At 53.0% G+C, this 24,512-nt stretch overlaps 1 protein-coding gene across 11 annotated transcripts in view; it reads left to right on the top strand.

The window, feature by feature from the left end:
* MARK2 (microtubule affinity regulating kinase 2) overlaps nt 1–24,375 on the top strand; it is a 122,123-nt gene extending 97,748 nt beyond the window's left edge. For 4 of the 11 annotated variants that reach the window (XM_080985687.1, XM_080985691.1, XM_080985692.1 and 1 more), the window contains exons 10-19: nt 6,171–6,270; nt 6,510–6,622; nt 8,130–8,262; nt 9,129–9,307; nt 10,075–10,172; nt 13,648–13,806; nt 15,171–15,422; nt 17,734–17,760; nt 20,916–20,960; nt 21,288–24,375. In XM_080985687.1, the coding sequence (XP_080841813.1) occupies nt 6,171–6,270; nt 6,510–6,622; nt 8,130–8,262; nt 9,129–9,307; nt 10,075–10,172; nt 13,648–13,806; nt 15,171–15,422; nt 17,734–17,760; nt 20,916–20,960; nt 21,288–21,645 (1,464 nt within the window). In that variant the 3' untranslated portion in view covers nt 21,646–24,375. The remainder of the gene's footprint in view (nt 1–6,170; nt 6,271–6,509; nt 6,623–8,129; nt 8,263–9,128; nt 9,308–10,074; nt 10,173–13,647; nt 13,807–15,170; nt 15,423–17,733; nt 17,761–20,915; nt 20,961–21,287) is intronic. The other 7 variants (XM_080985694.1, XM_080985696.1, XM_080985693.1 and 4 more) reach the window with 7 other exon arrangements.
* The last annotated feature ends 137 nt before the right edge of the window (nt 24,376–24,512 follow it).

The following is a 24,512-nucleotide window of genomic DNA, read 5'->3' as shown; positions in this document are numbered from 1 at the left end:
ACAATACATCAGACAACCACCAAAAAAGCCAAAAATATCAAAATCCACAAAGACAGCAATTCATAAAGCTCATCAGATAAAGTGAAGAAGCAGAGAAAGGAAGATTGATATTAGGCAGACACCTTTGCTGTATATATATTTAGTTGCCTTCTGAAACCTTTTTTTTATTTTAGCAATCCTAACCAGACATCTAATTTAGTTACCTATATTCATAAAAGCCTATCTGATTTTTATTTCTATTTTAATTATAATTATTTCATGCTTACATGTTGTCAGGGAACTGCCATCGGAAGGAAGGGAAGTGAAAGGGCTCACACAGGTTGGGAGAGACTCAGCAGCTGAAGAGGGAACCAGTAGGGGGAGAGGAGCTGAGCTGAGGGAAAGTGAGCTGGAGGGATGGCTCAGAGACACTTCCAGCGAAAACAGTGGGGAGGTTTCAGGACCTCCTGTAGGGACACCCACTCCTCGCCGGAAACTGTCACGCAGAGAGTCCAGAAGACGTGTTTCCGTTAAGGAGCTTTTATGTTGGAAGCGATTCCGAAAGCAACCACTGTCGGAATCTGCCAGCGACTGACGGAGCCATGTTTAAGGGGCTCCGTTACAGACAGAGGTTTGCAAACTTGACCAAACTCTGAGGGACTAGGATTTTACACACAAGCAGCTCATCGTCCCATCACAGCATTCCGACAGTCTCCGTGAGCAGCTTGTGCAGGAGAAGGCATCATGAGCAACCCAGCCGGAACCGGAGAAGCAGGAGCTGGAGCGGGTCCAAGCCTGGAAGAAAGGTACCGGGTGTTGGAGGTCCAGCTAGCGCTGCAGACGGCGAGGCTTGAGGAGAGGAGGGCTCAGGATGCAGACAAAAAGGGGAAAGACACCCAGCTCGTCAGAAAGGTACCAGGATTGGTGCAGAAGTTTGGGGGGGAGCCCAAAGACTATCATGGCTTTCGGACAGAGATGCAATATGCCCTCAATCTGCAGTTTGATGAATTCCCTGACGAGGAATCACGAGTGGCTTTCGTGATTGGGCATCTTGAAAAGGGGGCGAGAGACTGGGTTAGACCCCTGATGGCAGCGAATAGTGACGTCCTAAAGGACACGATGAAGTTCTTTCGCGCCATGGATCTGATGTTTTCCAGCGATATTGAACAGGGAGTGGTGCGCAGACAGTTAATGGCTTGCAAACAGGGGAGCCGATCTGTCCGTGAGTACTGGACTGAGTTCACCATGTTGATCCATAAATTGGGGTGGGATCTATCGGCGGAACCCATTCAAATGCTCTTTGAAGAAGGGCTTTCTTCGGCTGTGAAAGACGAACTTTCCCGGGCGCCCAGGGCGGAGTCTATGGACCAGCTGACCAAATCAGCGCTGACCATAGGAGCGCGCCAGGAGGCGAGAGCATTGGAGAGGCGGGAAGGGAAGGGGGAAAGTTGGAAGGAGTTCCGCATTCCAGACATTCCAGAGCCAACTTTCCCGCCGGCAGAGCCGATGGAAATCGGAACAGCGCGCGCGCGCGCAGTTTCAAAGCCCAGTGAGGGGGGAAAGAAGGAGGGAAAAGGCGCCCGGAAATGCTATCTCTGCCAACAGCCAGGTCACTTTGCCAGAGTCTGCCCCCAGAGGAAGGAATGGCAAGGGATGGTAGGAGCTGTGGAGGGAAGAGAGGAAGAAATACCGGAGCAAGTAAAAGCCAACGCCTGGCTGCCACCGTCGGGGCACAGCAGCCAGGCCAAAGAGCAGTGAAAGTGCCCACGCCCGAACCTCCTAAACCCGCCCTAGTGATAGAAGTGGCGCTAGAGCTGCCAAACGGACACCCTCTAAAGATAAAGGCGCTGTTGGACTCAGGCAGCTCCTGCAATTTCATGAGCAAAGAGTTTGCAGCTGAACACCAGATACAGACGATCCCTTTAAGCAACCCCCTGCAGGTGACCACGATCGATGGCAGGGAGCTGTTGGGAGGAGAAGTCAGCTTGCAGACCGTCCCAATGATAATGAAGGTGGCAAGGCACACCGAACTGATAGCGTTTAATGTGGCCACTTTGGGAGGAGCTCCCATTATATTGGGGATGAGCTGGCTAGCGTTACATGATCCGCTGGTGGGCTGGCATCAGAGAGTGGTTTCTTTTGGTTCAGCACATTGCTTAGAACACTGCAAAGAGGGAAAGGGTTTGGCAGGGGCCCAAGCCACCCTAGCAGGGACTGAAGTAACGGAGAACGTGAAGGTACCACGACAATACGCAGATCTCCGCGACGTCTTCAGCGAAAGGGAAGCTGACCAACTACCCCCGCATAGACCCTTTGACTGTCAAATCAATTTACTCCCTGGGGCACAGCTCCCTGTAGGCAAGCTGTACGCCATGTCAGACAGAGAGATGCAGGAGCTAAGAGAGTTCATTGACAAGAACCTGAAGAGAGGGTTCATCAGAGAGTCCAGGGCGGTGGGGGGCAGCCCAGTGTTTTTTGTGGATAAAAAAAACACGAACAAGCCGAGGCTTGTGTGTGACTTCAGGGCCTTAAATGCAGTGTCAGAACCAGTGGCTTTCCCTATGCCCAGGATTGACGACATTTTGACAAGGGTCAGGAAGGGAAAGATTTTTACTAAACTGGACCTAAGGGGGGCGTACAACCTGATACGAATAAGGAAGGGGGATGAATGGAAAACCACCATGTTCACCCCTTTGGGGGCATTTGAATATTTAGTTATGCCCTTCGGCCTACAAGGAGGCTCCGCGTGCTTTCAATCGTTTATGAACCACGTCCTGGGGCCTTTGCTTTACAAGAATTGTGTGGCCTTCTTAGACGACGTGTTGGTGTATTCTGAGAATGAGGAGCAGCATGTGAGAGACGTCAGAGAAGTGTTGAGCAGGCTGCAAGCCAACCAGCTGTGGGTGAAACTGGAGAAGTGTCAGTTTCATACCAAGGAGGTGGAATTCCTGGGGTATCGCCTGTCAGACAAGGGATTGGCCATGGATCCCGGCAAGGTCCAGGCGGTGCTGGAATGGAAAACACCCAAAACAAGGAAGGATGTGCAGAGGTTCCTAGGATTTGGGAACTTCTATCGTAAGTTCATCCGAAACTTTGCCCACCTGACGGCGCCCATTACGGACTGTCTCAGCAGTAAGAAGAAGTTCGTTTGGACTGAGGAGGCGGAGCGAGCATTTGAGGAACTAAAAAGGGCCTTCGCCTCGGAACAACAACTCCTGCATGTGGATTTACAAAAACCGATGAGAGTGGAAACTGACGCATCAGACAGAGCGATTGGGGCGGTGCTTCTGCAGCCAGGGAAGGAGGAGTCAGAGTGGAGACCGTGTGCCTTTTTTTCGCGAAAGCTGAACAAATCCGAGAGGAACTACACGGTGTATGACCGAGAACTACTAGCCATTCATGAGGCGTTCCGGAGATGGAGGCACCTGCTAATTGGCGCACAACATAAGGTGCAAGTGTGCACTGACCACAAGAACCTAGAGTATTGGAGGACGGCACGAGTGCTCAACCAACGGCAAGTGAGATGGGCCCAGGAGTTCTCCAAATTTAACTTTGAGATTTGTTACGTGCCAGGCCCAGAGAACATTAGGGCGGACGCTCTCTCACGCAAACCTGAATATTTGGAGGGGGAGGGAGCACCCGAAGAGAGACATGTCATTCCAGAGGACCGCTGGGAGTGTGGGGCGGCATTGGTGGGACAAAGAGAACTGGTAGAGGAAACAGAGAATGATGAATACGCCCAGAATAAGCTCAGAGGTCTTAGGGGTGAGGGAGAGGAACCAGGGGGTTTCGAGGAAAGAAATGGAGCTTTGTATTACAAAGGGGCACTGTATATCCCTGAAGGAGACTTAAGGGGGAGGGTACTCAAGCAGTTGCACGACAGCCCCACGGCGGGGCATTTTGGACAACACAAAACCATGTGGTTGGTCACCAGGGAATTTTGGTGGCCTAAGGTGAGGGAAGATGTACGGGAGTATGTAAGAGGGTGTGAGCAATGCCAGCGAGCCAAAGGGGAGAGGCGGGCACCGGCGGGGCTATTAGAACCCTTACCAACCCCAGAACGACCTTGGGAGGCAGTGTCGATAGATTTTATGACTGATCTGCCGAAGTCCAAGGGGAAAACAGCCATCATGGTGGTGGTAGACCTACTAACAAAGATGTGCCACTTTGTAGCCTGCTCGCATGCAGTCACGGCGGAAGAGACAGCGAAGTTATTTGTAGAACACATTTTTAGGTTGCACGGGGTGCCATTGAGGGTGGTCTCAGACCGAGGAAAACAATTTACTTCCAGGTTCTGGAGGAAGCTCATGAGCTTACTGCAGGTGGAGGTCAACTTTTCGACTGCCCGGCACCCTGAAACCAACGGGCAGGCGGAAAGAGCAAACGGTGTCCTCCAGCAATACCTGAGGTGTTATGTCAATGACAGAGAGAATGACTGGGTAGAAAAGTTGGCGCTGGCGGAATTTGCCTACAACAATGCCGAGAATGTGTCCACAGGGATGAGCCCCTTCTTGGCTAATTATGGGTGTCATCCCAGGGGTTTCCCAGGGGGAGAAGGGGAGAGATGGAGCGTCCCGGCAGCCGAGCATTTTGTAGAAGAAATGGAAGCAATCCATCGTCAGCTCCAACTCAACTTAGAAAGGGCGAAGGAAGAATACAAGAGGCAGGCAGACAAGAACCGAAGGGAAGGTGAAACCATAAGGGTGGGAGATAGGGTGTGGCTGTCAACCCAAGGGTTGCCGTTCAAAGGAGGTTGTAAGAAATTAAGACCCAGGAGATTGGGTCCCTTTGAGGTCATTCAACAGGTCAACCCAGTGGCTTTCAGGCTCCGGTTACCCAACCACATGAAACTGCACCCAGTATTTCACAGGTCGTTACTGTCACCGTATGAGGGGGGACGAGAAGGGATGGCCACTCGGGGACCGGTCATAGAAGAAAGGGAATGCAGCAGCCATGTGGCAGAAATCCTCGACGCCAGGTGGAAGGGGGATCAGGTGGAGTATTTGGTAGCGTGGGAAGGAGAACCGGAGTCAGAAAACACTTGGGTAATGGCAGAAGATATCAATGACGAGGTATTGATAGAAACGTTCCATCAAAGGTTCCCAAGGAAACCTCAGCCTGTGGAGAGGTTCCGGAGGGAATACTTTGGGACCACCGATGAGGAGGAGGAGTTGGAAGGATTCTCGGACTCGGAAGGGGAAGGGGAGATGGACTCTGAGGAGGAGGAGTACTTCGAGACCAGGCACCGCAACAGGTGGAGAGAAGTGTTCGAGACATCGGAAGATGAAGGAAGTTCATTCCGGGGTTTTGCCTCCTCACCGCCCGTAGAGGAGGGGGCGAGAGGGGATGAAGGGGGCCCTGGAGGGGAGGTGGATGTCAGGGAACTGCCATCGGAAGGAAGGGAAGTGAAAGGGCTCACACAGGTTGGGAGAGACTCAGCAGCTGAAGAGGGAACCAGTAGGGGGAGAGGAGCTGAGCTGAGGGAAAGTGAGCTGGAGGGATGGCTCAGAGACACTTCCAGCGAAAACAGTGGGGAGGTTTCAGGACCTCCTGTAGGGACACCCACTCCTCGCCGGAAACTGTCACGCAGAGAGTCCAGAAGACGTGTTTCCGTTAAGGAGCTTTTATGTTGGAAGCGATTCCGAAAGCAACCACTGTCGGAATCTGCCAGCGACTGACAGAGCCATGTTTAAGGGGCTCCGTTACAGACAGAGGTTTGCAAACTTGACCAAACTCTGAGGGACTAGGATTTTACACACAAGCAGCTCATCGTCCCATCACACATGTTTTCATAGATTTTTTTGGATTTTAGTTATTTGCAGTTTTATTATGTACACTAGCTGGGAGAGCTTGCTGATTATGCCATGGTCTTTCACGAATTAATCATGGGCTTAGGTGGCGACATGGATTGCATTACCCAGACTTGCGGAGAGAGGGAGAGGTGGGCCAGCGGGCCAGATCTCCTCACAGCTGGGAGCTTGCTGTGAACATTGGGGAGAGAGGTGTGTGCAGAGCCTACGTTTTGCACAAGTGGTTCCAGTTTTCCAATAGGAAACTCTTTCAGCTATGCAACTGGGACCATCCTCGCCGAAACGTTAAAAAGGAAGAAAACACTCCTCTGCGCTGTTGTCCTTTACCTCACTGCCACCCCTCACATACTGAGCCAACGTGTCCCCTTCCCCTCTCCATAGCAAATCATGAAAGACCGCTGGATGAATGTGGGTCACGAGGACGATGAACTGAAGCCTTACGTGGAGCCTCTGCCCGACTACAAGGATCCCCGGCGGACAGGTGTGTCACTGAGGCGGGGCGGGTGATTGGGTGGCCCTGCGATGGTGACTTGCTGCTGTGCAGGATCTTTCCGGGCAAGCGCTTGGCTATCGTTTCCCTGCAGGGCGTACCCACAGATTTCCCTCCCTCCCTCCATGCATCTTTTAAACACAGTTTTATTTATTTATTCACCCTTCAAGGCGCTCTGACCGTCTCTCTCCTTTCCCTGTGTGTGCGTGCTCCCTTCCGTTGTCCTGCAGAACTCATGATATCCATGGGATATACCCGGGAGGAAATCCAGGACTCCTTAGTCAGCCAGAAGTATAACGAAGTCATGGCTACATATCTGCTGCTAGGATACAAAAATTCAGAGGTGAGTTCCTTGTCCGTTTGTGTGCATGTGTGGCTTCCGTTTGAGGGACTGAGCTGCAAACATCTGGGTGTTCGCATGTCTTCGGCGGTAGCACTTCCCCATTGAAGCTCCATCAGTGGAAACGCACTGGTGTGAAACTTCCAAGCGCAAAAGCACAATTCTGAATCTGTCCCTTTGGGTATCTGCGGCAGAGGTTGGTGCCCCCTGGACCGGCAGGGCGGAAGGTAGACAGGTCAACAGGAGGTGGAGGCAGAGTCAGTGACTGGCGGAGCCGTCAAATTCTACTTTGCCTACCATCCTCCTCCTCCCTGCTGAGTCCCGCAAGGACAACATCGAGACCAAGGAGGAAGAAGTCAGCAGGCAGGGACCCCACCTGGACTGGTTGTAGGTAGGAAGGCAGCCAAGAGCAGGCTGGCTGTGGGCAGGCTGAGGTTGGTGGATGGTGCCCCAGTCGCCCTGATAAACCAGCCTCTACTAGACGCCTGCCTTCCCTGTTGATTGCTTAGAATCATAGCATTGGAAGGGGCCCTGAGATTCATCTAAACCAGCCCCCTGCAATGCAGGAATCCTGCCCACAGCCATCCCTGGATGGGCTCAAACCACCAACCTTCTGGTTAACAGCCAAAAGCCCTGACCCACTGAACCACGAAGAGGCTTGTTGTTGGAGTTTATGGCACCCTTGTCCGTTGAGGTGTGCAGACTTTCAGTGGCTTTGCATCTGAAACCTATAATGTAGTGCTGTTTGTGGTACCAGTTGAACAGAATTTAAGAGCAAGCTTAATACCACTGGAGACCACCTGAAATTAGATATATTGTCATGAACACACCTGATTGGGGGAAACTCTGGCCCTCCAGAGGTTGCAGAATTACAACTTGCCTCAGCACCAGTGAGCATGGCCAATGGCTAGGGCTGACGAGAGTTGTAGTTCAGCAACCTCTGGAGGGCCGGAGATTCCCCACACCTGATGCAGAATGAACTGCACTTTCAGTCTGCAGTTGGGTGATACCTTTTTTCAAATGCCCCTTAAAGTTTTGCTTGCAGTGATCTTTGTTTTTTAAAAAAATGTATCACAAAGTGAGCAGGCTGGGTTAGGATCTTTCTCCTAGGGTTTTTTGTTGTTGTTTTTAGCACAGAGGAGCCTCCAAAATACGTATCTTTTCCTTGAGCCTGAAGTGGTAATAATCTGTTCTGCCACATCATTTGGCTGTTGATCAGGGCAGGGGGGTGGGCAGGCTGCAGTTTGGCTAGGGGAGGGGCTGCGCTTTGTATCTCAGAATGTTCACAAGCACACCCCAATTTCTATTTTCACCCTCCAGCAGCAACTGTTAAGAACTCCTGTTCTCCTCTTCCTCAGCCGAGAGGAGAGATCATATAAATAATGTGTGTATGTTCTTCATCTCTGATATAAATAAATGATTACATGAATGGAATGCCTGGGTCAGAGCTTCACCCACTGAGTGAGCCTCTTCTCCCCCCGCCCTCGTGCTCCTGCCTGATCTCTTCCAGCTTGACAACGATAGCATTACCCTGAAGCCACGGACCCAACCCGAACTTGCCAACAGCACCGCCCCCTCCCCATCGCACAAGGTACAGCGCAGTGTATCAGCCAACCCCAAGCAACGCCGCTTAAGCGACCAGGGTGAGTCATCCCACCACCACATTTCGTGCTCAGGGGGGGACCACAGTGAGGGTTCCCTGCCATTACAGTGGAACCTCTGTTTTCAAACGTAATCGGTTCCGGAAGAACGTTTGAATTCCGAAATGTTCGAAAACTCAAAACAGAAGCCTCAAAACGGAAAAATCAATACGGAAGCCGCCTCAGAAGTTCATCTTCTGAGGCACGTTCGAAAACGGAAGCAGCTACTTCTGGGTTTTCGGCGTTCGAGTTCCGAAACGTTCGTCAACAGAGATGTTCGAAACCTGACGTTCCACTGTATTACAATTATTACGACTGCTACTTCTACTACTACTGTTACTACTCTGCTCATCTGACTGGGTCTGCCTGTTCAACAAGGAGGCATAAATTTTTTTATGTGAGATGGGGAATGTGCATCCGTACGGGCTATTTTGCAACATTCACCAGGCACTGTGGGGACTAAGATTCCGAGATCCAGCAAGGAGAGCTGGAAAACTAAACTGGGATGTTTGTGTGTGTGTTTTTAATTACACGGTTATATTTTCCCTCCTGCTTTATGTAGCTCATGACTGCAGCCATGCAGGTTATTTAAAACTCCTGACGGTTTTTAATCTCCCTCTCCCCGCATTGGGGTGCAGGGAATTTTCCAGTTGCTCATTGACTCCTTAGAAGAGAGAGTCCTTCCTTCCTTCCTTCCTTCCTTCCTTCCTTCCTTCCTTCCTTCCTTCCACACTTGTGAAACAGGGTGCTGCCCAGAAAGCACAAGCTTCCCCTTGCTGGGTATCGCTTCCCCAAACCAGACCTCACCACACTGACTCTTCTTCTCTCTTCTCCCCCCACTCCCTGGCCCTCTCTTCTTCCCACCACAGTACCCACCATCCCAACATCCTCCTCGTACTCCAAGAAAACACAGGCAGCCAACGCAGAGAACAAGCGGCCCGAAGAGGAGCGGGAGGCTGGGCGCAACAAGGCCAGCAGCACGGTCAAAGTGCCTGCCAGCCCTCTGCCCAGCCTCGAGAGGAAGAAGAGCACCCCCACACCTTCCACAGTTAGTCCTTTCTTGCTCTGGGGCGGGTGGGGCGGGGGTGAAGGGAACCAGGGCATGATTCTGAGAGTTTAGAGGAGGAGTTTGAGGACTGGAAGACTGCAAAAAAGAGGGGGTGCAGAATTAAAGTTTGGGGAAAGTACAGCATGTCTGGGCAGAACCGGGAATGACTCCTGGTCTGAAACCCTGGAGAATTGTAGAAAATACTGAGCTAGATGGACCTCAGTAGGTCATTCTCAGTATAAGGCGGCCTCCTGTTTTGGGGGAAGGGCCAAAGCTCAGTGGTAGAACATATGTACTGCATGCAGAAGGTCCCAGGTTCAATCCCTGGTATCTCCAGGTAGGCTTGGGAAAGATCCCCTGCCTCCCTTGCAGCCTCTTGAGAGCTGCTGACAGGGTAGACAATATATTGAGCTAAATCAGTCTTTTCCAAACTTGGATCTCCAGCTGCTTTTGGACTACAATTCCTATAATCCCTGACCACTGGTCCTGCTAGGTAGGGATGATGGGAATTGTAGTCCAAAAACAGCTAGAGACCCACATTTGGGAAACACTGAGCTTGATGGACCCCTACGCGCCTCTCTGTGTAAGGCAGATTCCTCCATCCCTATGTTATGACTCTCTGGGAGGCCTGGGTGCTGACTCAGGTAGCCTAGCTCAGGTAGTCTCTGCAGAAGCAGCAGGCTGGAGCCGCTTAACTCCCTTTCTCTTTCTCTGAAGTGTGGGCAGTGAAGGGCTCGTGCTCACTCGGTGTCTCTACCCCTCTGCAGAACAGCGTCCTCTCAACCAGCACAAACCGGAGCCGCAACTCCCCCATGCTGGACCGGGCCAGTTTGGGCCAGAACTCCATCCAGAACGGCAAAGATAGGTAAGGACCTGGAGCCCAGGCCAGCTTGGTTATGTTGCTTTCTAGATGCTGACATAAAGATGCACTAGGAAGAGGGGAGGAACAGAAAACTTCAGTAGTAGAGAGGTGTCCAGCTGTTTTGGGGCAGCTTTGCAGGTGGCTCCACAGGACTGTTTTGTGTATGGGTCACAGAGCCAGGCTACCTATGAGGCACGGTGAGGTGACCACCTCAGGCAACAGGGCCCACCAAGGCTGCAGATCCTGGTGTTGATATTCCCTGACCCCTGGTGGGGAGCAGGGCACCATTTTGAGGTCCATCTCAGGTGCCAAAATGTCTTGGGCCAGCCCTGATGGGTCATGCATTTCTTAATGTGGGGTGTGGAGAGAGAGAGCCATCCCTGGAATGTACCATTAGAGATTGGAAGATGGTGGCCGAGGCATGTGTTTGAATCCTCAAGGGTAGAAATTCCTGCACTGAGAAAGCCAACATATCAAGAGGCAACAGTCAGCCAAAAGCCTTCTCCTTGGCTTGACAACTTTTCTGTCTGCAGGCACCTTTGTAATTGCATCCACCAGGCAAGTGATTGCATCCACCAGCAGTCTGTAATAGGGGCAATCCTAAAATTGGAGAGGTCATTGTGAGGCCATCCAGCGCAGTGCTGGAAATCAACAGCTGACTATGCAGCCTCAGCTGGAAGGTCAGACCTGCCTTGTCAGTTCTCTGTTCAGCTGGGCAAAGCCACAGTTGCTGCCTGGCTGGACTGCATGATTGAAAGCCACCAAACAGACCTGCACACGTGTGCATGAACCTTTGCCTCTGGTTCCCTTATTTCCCCTCCCAAGTCACGGATGGAGCTCCTATGGCCTCTCAGATGTTGCCGGACTCCAGCTCCCACCGTCTCTGACCATTGCCTGTGCTGCCTGGGGCTGATGGGAGTTGGAGTCCAACAACACCTGGAGGGCCACAGATTCCCCATCCCTGCTCTAATCCTGTGTGGTTTTAAGAATATTAGGAATGCGCTGCATACTTAAAGCTGATTTTAACAGTAGTTCCTGGGACAGAGGAAGCAGTGCTCACGTTTCAAAGAGTTCTCCCCAACTGTACCAAGCTGTGGTTCCCTGGGTTTCTGTGGGGCAGCCATTGCATTTACACAGACTCAGAGGCGGTGGGTCCAAACCTGCCTGGGTTCGGGTGCCTTCTCTGTCAGTGGTCCATTCTCTTCTCCTCTGCTCCCCAAACACAGTCCTCAAAGAACGGAGCTGCATCCTGGTTGCGGCAAGGTGGGATTACGAGCTAGTTTGGAATACTTCAGAAGTGTTGAAAAATGATTTGTAGCGTTGTTCTGCCAATTGATTGAGAGAGGGGAGATGGCTGTGGGTATTGCTGGGCGGGCGGGGGGGCGCTTCTGTTCTTTCCTTCTGTCTGGTTCAGCAGCAGCGGCAGCAGTCTGAGCCACGTGTCCTGGATCTGGAGCAACAGTGTTCACCCCCCGGCCCGTAGTTCGCCCTGCCAAATGGAAACTGGTCTTCCTCTCTAGGGTCCCTTCGTCAACCAAGAAATCTGCTCCCTGCAGAGTTCTCCTTTCTCTGCCCCACCTTCTCCCCAGAGAATTCTGCAGCATTGGAGGAGCATCTCCTCCTATGAGCTCTCTCGCACCCCACTCCCCCACTGGCAGCCTGAAGTGGTGGAGCTCAAACACAGCTTGAGCCACTTCAGAGAGAACTAGGCAAGTATTAGACCTTCCCTACAACATAGCCTTTTTAAATGAGCCGGATGCATCTTGGAACTGTGGACCCTCTGCAGTTAAGGCCAGTCCGGTGCGTGTTGATCCCACCACCACCCTTGGGTCAGCACACCGCCAGGTCTTAGGCTACTAGCTACTAGCCTGCAGGGTTTATTTCATCAGCTTCTGAAGAGGCTGCTAGCCTGTGTTTCCACGCTGGCCGTGGAGGAGAGGAAGCCCCACCCACCCAAGGGGACTGACTGGAAGAATGGAGGAACCCATTTTTTTCTGCCAACCAGCTCACTCGCCTGGACGGGATCCTGGTCGCCTGTCTCTACCAAAAGAGTTGCTAAATCCACAGCTGGTCTTAAGCTCTCCCCACTTTTCCTACTTCCGATACGGCTCAGAAGAAGCAGCCCTGCTTGACCTCTTCATTTCTCATCCATTATGGACATGCACATAACATAACATGCATAGTTACATACAAGCAAAACCCGTTTTCTTTTTGCTTGAGAACATTGGCTCTCTCTTTTTAGGGTCTAACTGCCATGGTGTCCCGTCCCCCACCCGACCCCAGCACGATTCCCTCCACATCCATTCCCACTCTTGCATCAAGGTTGCTCCTGACACATATACACATATACCGGGTTGTATATTGTATATTTGCTCTTCCTCCCCTTCCTCGGGACATCCATGTACCTAGTAGTGGCTGTATCCATGGTGAGAAAGGGATGGGTTGGGGAGGGGGAGATCCAGGGCCTTCTTCCTTCAGCTGAAATGATTAGAAGCAGCTCTGTTTCATTGAGCAAGGGCAAGCACGTGGATGTGGTCTGAGCTGCCAAACAGACAGATTGATTATTTGACAGCACGTGCCGTATCCAAAGCTGAAGGTGGAGGAGCCGCTGCCTTTCCTCCCCCCACCCTACAATCCTGCAATGAGGCCCCAGCTGCAGCATGGCCCTACCGGGGTGAGTCAGGGCCTTTGGAGAATAAGAGGGCCCTTCCCCCTGTCTTGCACAAAGCATTAGGGTCAAGCAAGGGAACAGCATCAGAGACAGACACATGCAAGGAAAGGAAAGGTTTGCTGCAAGGCCCTTGAGTGGCCCCTCCTGCCTGGGAGGAAAATGACTGTCAGAGAGACAGCCGGGTGGGAGACAAGAGCCCCTGGTGCCTCCTCTGGCTGGGCTTCCATTTTGCTTTTTTGTTTTAGCCTGTTTTGTTATAAAAGGGTTCTTTTTAATAAACGTGCATTGGTTCCGTTTTACAAATGCCCTAAATCGCTTTAAGGACTCCAGTCAAAAAGCGGGATATAAATCCAGTCATTCAACAAACGTGGCTGTTGATGAAAGAATGCAGATCAGTTAGCGAGAGGAGTTCTGCGTTTCCATGCCCGTTGGGTGGGAATAAGGGGGAATAATCAGTGCATTGCTACTTTGGCAGTCTGTTCAGAGCCCACCCACCCCCATCTTGTGCACAGTCCCAAGTACCTTTCCTTGTAACATGACTTTTTTTTTACTATTCCTGGGGGCTTGGGAATAAATCCACCCGAGACTCATAGAACGAGGAACTCTCCTTGAAACGGTGCAAACGAGATGTTGGGCGCAGTGGGTAGGGTGGCACCTCCCTGCTAGACTGGGAGTCTGTTTGGGTCAGCTACGGATACAGCCAGCCGCCTTCCCTGATTTTTCCCTCCACCCTCCACCCCATCCCTCCTTTTTTAAACATCTGCTTCTCCCCTGCTTGTGTTTTCTTTCCTCCCCTCACCCCCCTAGCCTAACCACTCCAGGCTCCAGGGCTTCTACCGCTTCAGCTTCCGCCGCCGTGAGCTCTGCGCGCCCGCGACAGCACCAGAAATCCATGTCTGCCTCGGTGCACCCCTCCAAGCCCGCGCTGCCCCCCTCCGACAATAACTGTGAGGCGCAGCGACCCAGGCAAGTGGGCAGCTCTGCGTGCCTTGTGTCCTCCGTCCCCTGCCCACCCCTAGGGCTCTCCAACATTTTTGTGTCTTCCGCCTGCTCCGCACCCTGGAGCCATGTCTCTCTTTTTGCCCTTCCCCAGTGCGCTCGCTCAGGGCCTGGAGGTAAGTAGAGGGGGACAGCCAAATGTTTTGGGGTTGGAAGGATTGTGGTGCCTTGGAGGGCAACTTGGTGCCCTGCAGCTATTTTTGGACAAGCTGGCTTGTAGGATGTGACAGGAATATTCTCCCGCCACCACCACAAAACCAAGGAGGCACAGCACTAATGCAGGGGGAACAGGGCTGCCTGGTAGAAAGTAGAACAGGCATCCTTTCCAACTTCAGGTAATGGCAGGTTGGATGGCTTGAAAGGAGTCTGAGAACGAGATCAGAAGCCTCCAGTTAGTTGCCTGTCCTCTCCAGGCAGAAAAAGGACAATTGGAGCCTTCTGAACCCTTCCCCTTCTTTTTTTATTCAGCTCTGTTTGTCTCTACTTCACCAGCTGGGGTTCAGGCAAGCGGCTCTTTAACCTCATCTCCAGGGTCAACAGCAACAGCAGAAGCTATTAGCAAGTATCCTCTCCTGGAGACTCATTCCTGTCAGCTTGTTGTTGTTGTGCCCCTCCTGCCAGTGCAAAAGGCTAGTCTTCACACTGAGGACTAGGGGCTTTGGAAATCTTTTCCCTTTATCCAAGCTGGTGCAGGAGTGAGCAGCGGAAGGAGCTGAGATTTGAAGCGGCCAGAAATGGCAAAGGGGGCGGGGCTTCTGCACCTTTCACAATTGTGTAGAAGAGGGGATTTCAGCAGGTGAGGTTTAATTAAAGGTGTAGGGGCCCCATCCTCCTCCCCCCCACCTGGTGCCCTTACTTGAGATTGCAGGCCCTTCAGCCCGTGCTCAGTTCAAAATATGGGTTGTTCATTTATTTTTAAGCGTTGGCTGCCAACAAGGTATTTGCTGCACATGTTGGGTTTAAGCAACCACAGCCTTGTGGGGAGCTGCCAACATTCCACCTGCAATTATTCTGCAGTCTTAAACTAGGCTGCAAACCCATTTTAACAGGCTCACCATTTTTCGAGAACTCCTCCTGGGATTTCAGGAGCACCTCTTCATATAATCTCAGCTGTGCGGTTCTTTGTAGAACTCCCCTTGTGTTTCCTCCCACCCCCACAAGCAGAACACCACCTCCCAGAATCCTCTGGGGCGCAAAGGCCATAACCCTTGAAAGTGGCTTGCCCCAAAGACTTTTCCTGTTCAGCCCAGGCAGAGGAGTGTTCCTGGATGGCGAGCAAGTGGGGTCGCTGACTGTCGTCTTCTCTGCTCTTCCCCCTCCCCTCCCCATAGCACTGCACCCCAGAGGGTCCCCGTCGCCTCTCCCTCGGCCCACAACATCAGCAGTGCCCTCCCGGAGCGCACCAACTTCCCGCGGGGCGTCTCCAGCCGCAGCACTTTCCATGCCGGGCAGCTCCGGCAGGTCCGGGACCAGCAGAACCTCCCCTACGGCCTCACGCCCGCGTCGCCCTCCGGGAACAGCCAAGGCAGGAGGGGGGCCTCAGGGAGCATCTTCAGCAAGTTCACCTCCAAGTTCGTGCGCAGGTGAGCAGGGAAGTGGGCAGGGGTGGGAGGAAGAGGAGCCGTCCTCCTTTTTTAGCCCTTTCCAAATCCGTAGCTGGTATTCTCTGCCGATTGGAAACAACTCCAGGATTGCTTGAGATATGTGCTTTGGGGGTTCAGTTTGGGGGTGAGAGTTGAATGCAAGCCATCCTCCCCCGCTTCCCCAGGGCGCAGCATGAAGGCTCACTACCTTGTGTGTGTGTATATATATGTGTGTTGTGCACAGCCAGGCCCACCCTCATAAGTACCCCTCTTCCCCACCCCACACCAAGGATGTCCTTGTGACCCCAGCCGCCTCCTCTTCGTCTTGCATCTCTCCTCCCTGCCCCCACCGTATTGCTGCACAGAACCAGCGCAGGGGCAGGAGTGTCAGCTGCCTTCCTTGGCCGGATCCTTTCCAAACTGTGCTTGGAAGGGGTTGGAGAGGACTAGCCTCCTAATTAAGCTTGGGGCAGCCCGTTTTTTCCTGTAGCATTCAACCAAGAGGGGTGTGGGTGTGTTTGCATGTGTTTATATGTGTGCATGTAGGGGTGGAGAACCCCTTTCCTGCCTTTCAGCTCCCTCCTGGTATTGGAGCAGTGAGCAGCAGAGAAGAGGCCCCTCTCAAAGGACGTCTACAGACAAATGGGCTCAGGCACAAGGGAGTGCACCTGGACCAGGGATGCTTGGGGAGAACCATGGCTCATTTAGACAGTGTCTGCATTGCATGCAGAAGGTCTCAGGTTTGATCCCCAGTTTCCAGTAGGTCTGGGAGTTGTCCCCTGTTGGAAACCCTGAAGAGGCACTTTCGGCCAGCAGAGACAAGGTTTGGGGGAGCCTTTGACCTTTCAGGTGTTGCTGAACTTCAGCTCCCATCATCCTTTGCTCATTAGCCATTCTTCTTGGGGCTGCTGGGAGTTGTAGTTCAGCAACATGGGGGGGGGCAAAGGCTCCTCACACCTGTTGTAGGTGATACAGCGCTAGGTGGATCAATAGCCTGACTTGCTCCATGGCAACTTCCTGTGCTTCCCTGACGTGTTAAGACCAATCAGGAGGCGCCACATTGGAGAGAGGCATTCTGGGAATGGAGATCAGAAGAGCGGGCTGAAGGTCACCTTCCTCCTGGCAACTGCAGAGCTCAAGGCCATGGACGAACCACCTTGCGCTCTCCCCAAGAGCATGCACATGCTGCCTTATGCGCTCCTCCCTGGGAATTCCCATTTCTGCTTGCAGCTCAGAAAAGGAGACCAGCAGAGTCTCAGCTGAGCTGCAGAGCAAGCCAGGCCTGCCTCCCACACCCTCCGATGGCACCCCAGACACTGCTTCTGTTGTGGTTCCTGCAGTGACCTAGGGTGCTGCGAAGGCCGCAAAGCTGAGGGTGGGTGGGGGCCGCCTCGCCTGCAGCCCAGCCATCCCAGGGGTGGGGGGTGGACAAGGATTTAGCAGAGCAGCCCAGGTGGTGAGGGTGGCAACCAAGCTCATTTCCAGGGTTCCCCGATGCTTCTCCATCCCCTTCCAAGCGACAGGATGGAGGAGATGCCTTCTGGACCCTGTCAGTACCAGCTGCCTTCTCTGGTGAGGATCCAGCCAGGGAGGTTTGCAGCTAGGGTCTGCTCGAACCCGTCCCTCAAGGCAGCTTTTTTGTGGTGTGTGTATATGTGTGTGTGAATATGTCTCAAAATGGCTTCTCTCTTTCCCGTACAGCCCTGAGAGGGGATGGGCTGTGAGATGGGGCACAGTTTCCTGGCAAAGCCTTTTGTCTCAATTGGGGGGAGGGGGTGTTTTATGGTGCATGACGGGGGAGCCATTCTGTACAGCCCAGCGCCTCCTGCCCCCAACCCCTTTCCCTCTTTGCTGTAAGTGTTTAACCTGCCCCTCCACCGCACCCCCAGCTTCTGTTCCCAGCTTTGTGGGGAGAGTTAGGCTGTGGCAGGACTGGGGACGAGGGGGGCAGCCAAGTGCCTCTGGGGTCCTGGCCTCCCTCCCTCCCCCTCTGCAAGGTTCCAGCACCAATGGGAGGGGGGCAGTGGGAGCCCCAGCTCAGCCCTCCTCCCTCTGGCCTGTCTCTGTTTGAAGCAAGGAGGCTCTTCAGATTCCCAAGTTTGCAGGGAGGAGGGAGCTAAGGTCGAGGAGGGTTGTGAGGCGGCGGGGTTGTGGGGGCCTTGCTGTGACACCCACTGCCAATTACTATTTTAGGGAGGGAGGTTGGGGCGCCCCGGCCTGCTCCCGCACGGCTGGCACTCCTGTCACTCGGTCATTTGCGCACTCGCTCACCCACCCACCCACCGTTTCCCCTCCTTTTTTTTCCTTTTAGAAATCTGTCTTTCAGGTTTGCCAGAAGGTAGGCGTTCATCACTCTGGTTTTGTTCTGTCCTCCTCCTCCTCCTCCTGTGCAGTACTAACCTCCTCCCTGCCGGCTTCTTCCTCTCCTCTCCCCGCCCCCCCTTCTGTGCCTTCTGGCTGCTAATGGTGTCTGTGTGCGCGTGTGTCTGTGTGTGTGTGCACAGAGCATGCTTAAAGGGACAGCGGGGGGGGGCTTGTTAACTCCCTGCCTCTGGGATGTGGGGTGGAGAAAGACCCCCATTGGCTCTGGCCTGCCTCTCAGCCGCCTGCAAATGAGCTGGCCTGGGACTCGGTGGGGAGGAGGGTGGGCAGGGGAAGCCGCAGAGGTTGCTTGCTCACCCGGTGCTGGGCCTCCTCCTCCTCCACTTGGGCATGCTGTCTCTTTAAAGGTGCCTGCCATCTTCCTTGGTCCCCCAGGCTGGGCCTCTGATCTTTAACCGAAACCCTTCTCTCCCCCCCCCCCCGCCTTTCTCTTTCACACACACCCACTCCCCCCAACCCAACTAATCCCCTTTCTCCTTGCATGGTGGTGGTTAGGAGGCGCTGGGCTGTCGCTGTGCCTCTATTGCTTGCAGCTGCCTTGAGGGTTCAGGGCGGACATGTGGGGAGACGGTTGCCTCGGAATCTTCATGGCCCCAAAGAGCAGATATTATTATCCTGTGGCAGGTTTTGAGCGCAATCTGGAAGATACTAGCAGTTGGTGTGTTGGGGGTTGGCTTCCTTTCTCTCTCCCCCCCCCCCCCGGTTGCAGTAGGTAGCCTTTTTATCTTGTTCTTTTTTAGAAAGGGGGAGGTTGCTAATCCACATGGGAACAAAAATGCAGGAAGTGTCAGCAGGTTCCACTTTGAAAGACTGTGGGTTTTTGCTTGTTTCTTGGGACATCCCAGGGCACAGGGCAGGATATGAATCCTACATACCTTTTTGGTTCTGGAGTGTTCCAAAAACCCTGGCCTTCCTCATTCAGTCTACTTCACCTTTTTTATTGTTTCAAGTTATGCTGAACATCTAACAGATTTCTCTCTTTGTGGGGTCAGGAAGGAACGTTTTCTCCTGGGTAAAATTGACTAAAAGTGGGGCTTGAGGGGGGCTTTCTCCCCCTCTACTCATGAACAGCAAGTGCTTTAAAACCTTAGCATTGTGGAGCTACTTGCCATAAAATGGATGACCAGGGATGGGGAGGAGAACAGAGGGGTTGAGCAGAGGGGTTGTGCTAGAAATGACCTCCTCCCAGCTCTCTGATCCCATGGACCATAAGAGGCAGCTGCAGCTGCTGTATTAAAGGCTTGTGGGTGTGGGTGTGAAGGTTTCTCCATTGTTTGATTCCCCCCATCCTCCGCCCCTACCCCACCTCCTGCCTGGTGATGGTGGATGAGCAGAGAAGGAAGCACACTGGTGATCAGGAAGCAAGTTGCTTGCTTGCCCCCTCTCTCATCTGAGCTGGCATGAGGGAGCTCCATTGGCTGTTGCAAGTCACATGGCTTAGTGATGGATGGATGTGGCTGGAATATTTAAGGATAGCAAGGAGTGGGGGGCCTGTGGCACTCCAGGTGTTAATAGCTGCTTGCTCCCGCCTTCCCCAGCCAGCATGGCCAGTGGTCAGGCGTGGAGGGACTTGTAGTAGTTCCACAAAATCTGGAAGGCCAAAGATTAGACACACACTGCCCCTGGTGTATATGGCTCTTTATCCCCCAGAAAGGGGTACCCAGAATGGCAAGCAGTAAATATCAGCAATACCCAAAAACAAAACAAAGAAAGAAAGAGACAGAGCTTAAAATGTCTGCTTAAACAGACATTTTAAAAGGCCAGCATCACTTGGCCTCAACACAGTTTAAAAGGCCAGCATCACTTGGCCTCAACGCCAGGAAGAGTTTTGAGGAGTTGCTTTAAAAAATAAATCCAGAAGTGGTGCTTTGTATAACCAAAACCAAATTAAAAGGGTGCATGCTACTAAACGTTCGGAGGCTGAATCCAGTGAAGCAGCAGCTTTGATAAAATTGGCTCTCAATGTCACAAAGCCATTCTCCCAGGACAGCCCATTGGGCTGCTTAAAAACCTGATGGAAACCAAAGTGTTTTTAGTTTGCCATCTCAAGACTCGTAAGTGGATTCCGCAAACTGTGAAGCCACCGTGGCAAGGGTTGTTCTCTTCCTTTTCTTTTGCATGGTGGTGCCATCAGCACGCTCTCCTCATTTACTGGTCTCAGTGGGCAGGTGGGTTATGATGCAAATTTCTATGAAGCGGGTGCAGAGTTGGGCATAGTGTATTTTTAGGCTTGGGGAGTGGTGCTCAGATGAGAGGGGAAGCACCTCCCAAGTCATTTACTTTATATTGTAATAATGTCTAGAATTCCTAGAGCATGATTTAATACTATTTAGCATTGAGGGCAACAGGGGAAGGACTGTAGTTCCATAGTAGAGCATCTGCCTTGCATCTACCATCTGCATAGTAGAGCATCTGCCTTGCATGCAGAAAGTCCCAGGTTCAATCTCTAGCAACATCTCCAGGTAGGGTCAGGAGAGACTCCCTCCCTGCTGCCAGTCAGTGTAGACTGTACTGGGCTAGATGGACCAGTGGTATGACTCCGTATAAGGCAGCTTCCTATATACTGATTTTCGAGCGTTAATGTGTGCATCCTCTTCGTGGTCTTTGCAGCAACCCTTTAAGGTAGGCTAGTGGTGGTATTGCAGGTGGAGGCCGAGAGAGATCATGGCTCATTTTGCAAGTTTGTGGCAGAGGTATGCTTTGAGCTGGTGATCACAGCGCAGCCTCTTCCCCTGCCACTCCAGCTCCTCTTCTCTTCCCTTGCCTGGCTGTGGCTTCTGCTTGTGCCGAGGGACCAGGGAGAGAGGTGCCGCTGCACATCCCACACCTGCAACCAGCCAGCCCAGACGCCCTCCTCCTCACCACCATGTTGGCAAAACGCACTTCCCAGCATGCCGCGCAGAGTGTTGCATGCCGGGGGCCTGTGGGCTTGGCATCAGCCCTCATGACGCCCTCCCCAGCCCCTTCCGTGCCTTGAGTTGCCCCCCGCCCTGCCCCACCTGCCAGAGGTGCACACTCGTCCCCCTGCCCCCTGGGAGAAAAGGAGAGCAGGTCTAGGAGCTGCTGACTGGAGGGTGCCTGATACCTTGTTCTCCTGCTCTGTTTTTTGAGGAACCTGCATGAGCCCGAAAGCAAAGACCGTGTGGAGACGCTCAGGTGAGATGCAGCCAGTGTCACGGGGCCTCCTCCAGCCTTTGGGGGAAGCCTTTGCTCCACTCTGTCTGTTTCTCCAGCAGGGCCAGGCTGCTCCCTGGCACCTCCTCTCCGTCTCCTCCATGTGCCTGTCTCTCTCTTCTGTTGCTCCCAAACTACTACTTAGCGTCTCTCTCTCTGTGTGTGTGTGTGTGTGTGTGTGTGTGTGTGTGTGTGTCTCTCCCCTCTCTAGCTCTCGGTTGCCGACCAAGCTTGGCTTCTGGGGGCAGCCGAAGGGGCCGAGTGGGGAGGGCGCCCTTCTCCGCTCACTGTCTCGCTCTCCCCTCTCAGGCCTCACATGGTGGGCAGCAGCGGCGACAAGGAGCGGGACGAGAACCGGGAGGCCAAGCCGCGCTCGCTGCGCTTCACCTGGAGCATGAAGACGACGAGCTCCATGGAGCCCAACGAGATGATGAAGGAGATCCGGAAAGTGCTGGACGCTAACAACTGCCAGTGCGAGCTGCAGGAGAAGTACATGCTTCTGTGCATGCACGGAGCGCCGGGCCACGAGGCCTTTGTCCAGTGGGAGATGGAGGTGTGCAAGCTCCCCCGCCTCTCCCTCAACGGTGTCCGCTTCAAGCGGATATCGGGCACCTCCATGGCCTTCAAGAACATTGCCTCAAAAATCGCCAACGAACTGAAGCTTTAACAGGCCCCCCGGGGGGGCCCAGCCTGCACGCGCATGGGGTGGGGGTTAGGAGTAAAAAGCTGCAATTTTAACTCTGGAAGGGTTTATTTTTCAATACCCTGGTGCAGGACGGAGATTGGGGGGGCAGGGAAAGGGGGCGGCAGCTGGATGTTTGGGGACATCCCCCCTCTCCATCACTCCCCCCCCCCGCTGCTGGATCGCCATGGAGACAGAGTGCGTGGGGTAGTGGCTGGCAGCCACCCAGCCCGTCTCCGTGGCAACAGTAGTGGGAGCGTACCAAGGGCTGTTGGTCTCTATAGTGACTGTGTTGGGGGGCATCCCTTTTGGTCTCCGTGGCGACCATGGTACTTTCCTTTTATTTCTTTTTTTTGTTGTTGCACATGAGACAGGGTTTTAAATTTTTACCAAACACAGCAAAAAGCAAAGATGGGGAAATAAGTGGACACCCCGCCCCCTCAACTGCCAGAGCTCGCCCTCCCCCACAATGCCTTTTACCTCCCACAATGCCTTTCACTCGCACCCTCCTCTCCTTGGTGGTGGACTTTCAGCTGCTGAGCGTGTGCTTGCTCATGCCCTGGGAGAGTTGGGCTTTCCTAAGGGCATAATGGTGCCAGTGGTTCTGCCTTTGGGTTTCCCCCGTCAGGCCAGTGATGGACGGTGGTGGGTTCGGACGGTTCTGCGGTCGCCCTCTCCTCCCCTTCCTAGTCTTGGCCAGTTCTGCTCCCAGAGATCAGGGCCTGTTTTCGGCAAGGCCATTGGAAGGAGCACTGTCCTCCAATTTGCTCTTCTTCTGGCAGGGGTCCTGAGACCCCCTATAAGAATAGTGGGGTGAAGATTCTAGCCATGCATATGGTTGGCTCCCACCTTGGAAGAGCAAAGGGTGGGGAGTGTCCCAAGCCACAGCAGTCCATTTCTTCACCTCTGACCACCCCCCTCCCCAGCAATTCTCTTCCCTGCAAGCTCCAGGAGCAACAGCATAAAGCTAGCAAAGGCTTCTGGGAGCAGAGCATTCCTTTGTTCAGCCTGAGCCAGTTTCTTTTATGGGCTTTGACAGCTTGCACAGCATCATGGTTAGAACTGCTGCCCCATCAGTCTTGCTGGTGCCTTGCTTGTTGGTTCTGATCCCAAGCCTCCACCCCCACCCCCCATCTCCAGCGCTTCCAGGCTAAGATAACTTTCAGCATGTTTCTTCCTGACCCAGGATGCTCTGGAACACACCAGACCTTGGCCACCAACTTTGCACACGTGTTCATACTTGGCTTCTTTTCCTCTGTGCCCAAGAGTGGCTTTGGCTGTTATTAAAGCAAGTGGCACCATCTGCCTGTGGGGAGAGTTGCCTGAGGCGTCATTAGCTGGGGGAACAGCTATTTTTGCCCCAGTCTTTCCATTACGGAAGACGACATACACAGGTCATGCTGATGTTTGGGGGCAAGAGGAAGAGCTTTGTGGTGGGGTATGGGGGGGTTCTGTTAACACTCTCCCTGCCCAGGTAGTGGTTGCAGCAGTGGTCACCAGTATCTTACCAGTATGGTGGAAGATAAGGGGAGCTCCCCCTCCCATTTACCTCCTTCCCTGCATCTACAAAAGCAGGATAGCACAGCCTGCCCTTCCTTCCCATTTGACAAGCCGGCTTTTCCCCTCCTCTTTCCAAAGCACAAGAGAAAAATGGGACCCTGGCTGCAATTACCTCTCTTGTTCCTCCCTCCCCTTCACCCCACCACCCCTCAAGATGGGTTTCTTCCATTGTCATATCACCACTTGAGAATGTATTTTCAATCCTCTTTGGGGTGGTTGGGCTCCCCACCCTGGCAGTCTGTACTGAGCTCCTTCAACCCCACCACTGTCACACACACACACACACAAATCTGGTTTGTATATAACTGTACTGATACCTCGGTTTTGTGAGTGGTTACTTTTTTTTTAATTCTGATCACAAAATGCCTTTTTTAAAAAAAAGAAAAAATCATGTCCCTTTTTTGTTCATCCCCTTCCCCCCCCTCTAGGGACGCTGCCGTTTGATGTAGTTTTACAGGTTCTAGATTAAAACTTTCCAGAAAGTACCTGCCTGGCCTTGGCTTCCTCTGTTCCCACCTCCCTCCCCAAGCACTTTGTCTGGAGATGTGCTTCCACTCCCTGGGAGGCTACAAGCCTTGGTACCGTCCTGTCAAGAGTGGGTGGGGGTGGCTCCATGGGGTTGTGGTGATGGGAAGCAAGGCCTAGGTGCAGCTGTTCCAAGTGCCCAGTGGTTCCCCTTGAACGTGGAATGCTAATTCTGTGCCCCCTTTGCGTGATTTCTTTTTGCTCTGTGCCCTGACCAGGCAACAGTTGGTGAAGGAACTGATTAAGAGGGGCAGTGTGGCACCCACAACATAAAATGCTGTGGCCTGCTGTGATACCCTGAACTGTTTTTGTATTCTGAGGAGATGCAGTGTTCCACAAGAGGCTCCCTCTGTCCCTGTTACAGCAGGGCGAATTGCTAAAGGCTCTGGGAGTGGCAATTTTGATGTCACCGCGTATGCAATTCCTTCTGGCCTTTGCTGTGTTCATCTTGCTGAGACTGGCAGGACTCATCCTGGGCAAAGCTGTCTCTGTGACAGGATCAGAGCACCTTTTGGAAGACCATGCCTGGGAGGAGGCTGACGGGGCAAAGACCTCCTTCCTCTTGCTTGTGACCAAGTAGCTTGCCTGATTTTCCCCTTTCCATTCTTATTAAAAGCCAAAGAAGAAAAATCATAAGCTCCAGACCTGTTTTTCAGAAGGGGAGGGGGGAAGCCTTATCTCCGACATGCATCTTGAGACATGACAGCCCTTTGCTAGAGCACAGAATTTATCTTCTGCCTTGATTTGGGCAATTGTGAATGCCACAC

This window comes from Podarcis pityusensis (genome assembly GCF_964106645.2).
Source record: "Podarcis pityusensis genome assembly, chromosome: 16".
NCBI classification, from domain to species: Eukaryota; Metazoa; Chordata; class Lepidosauria; order Squamata; family Lacertidae; genus Podarcis; species Podarcis pityusensis.
The sequence above is the reverse complement of the archived record's forward strand: the minus strand, read 5'-3'. Positions and strand labels throughout refer to the sequence as shown.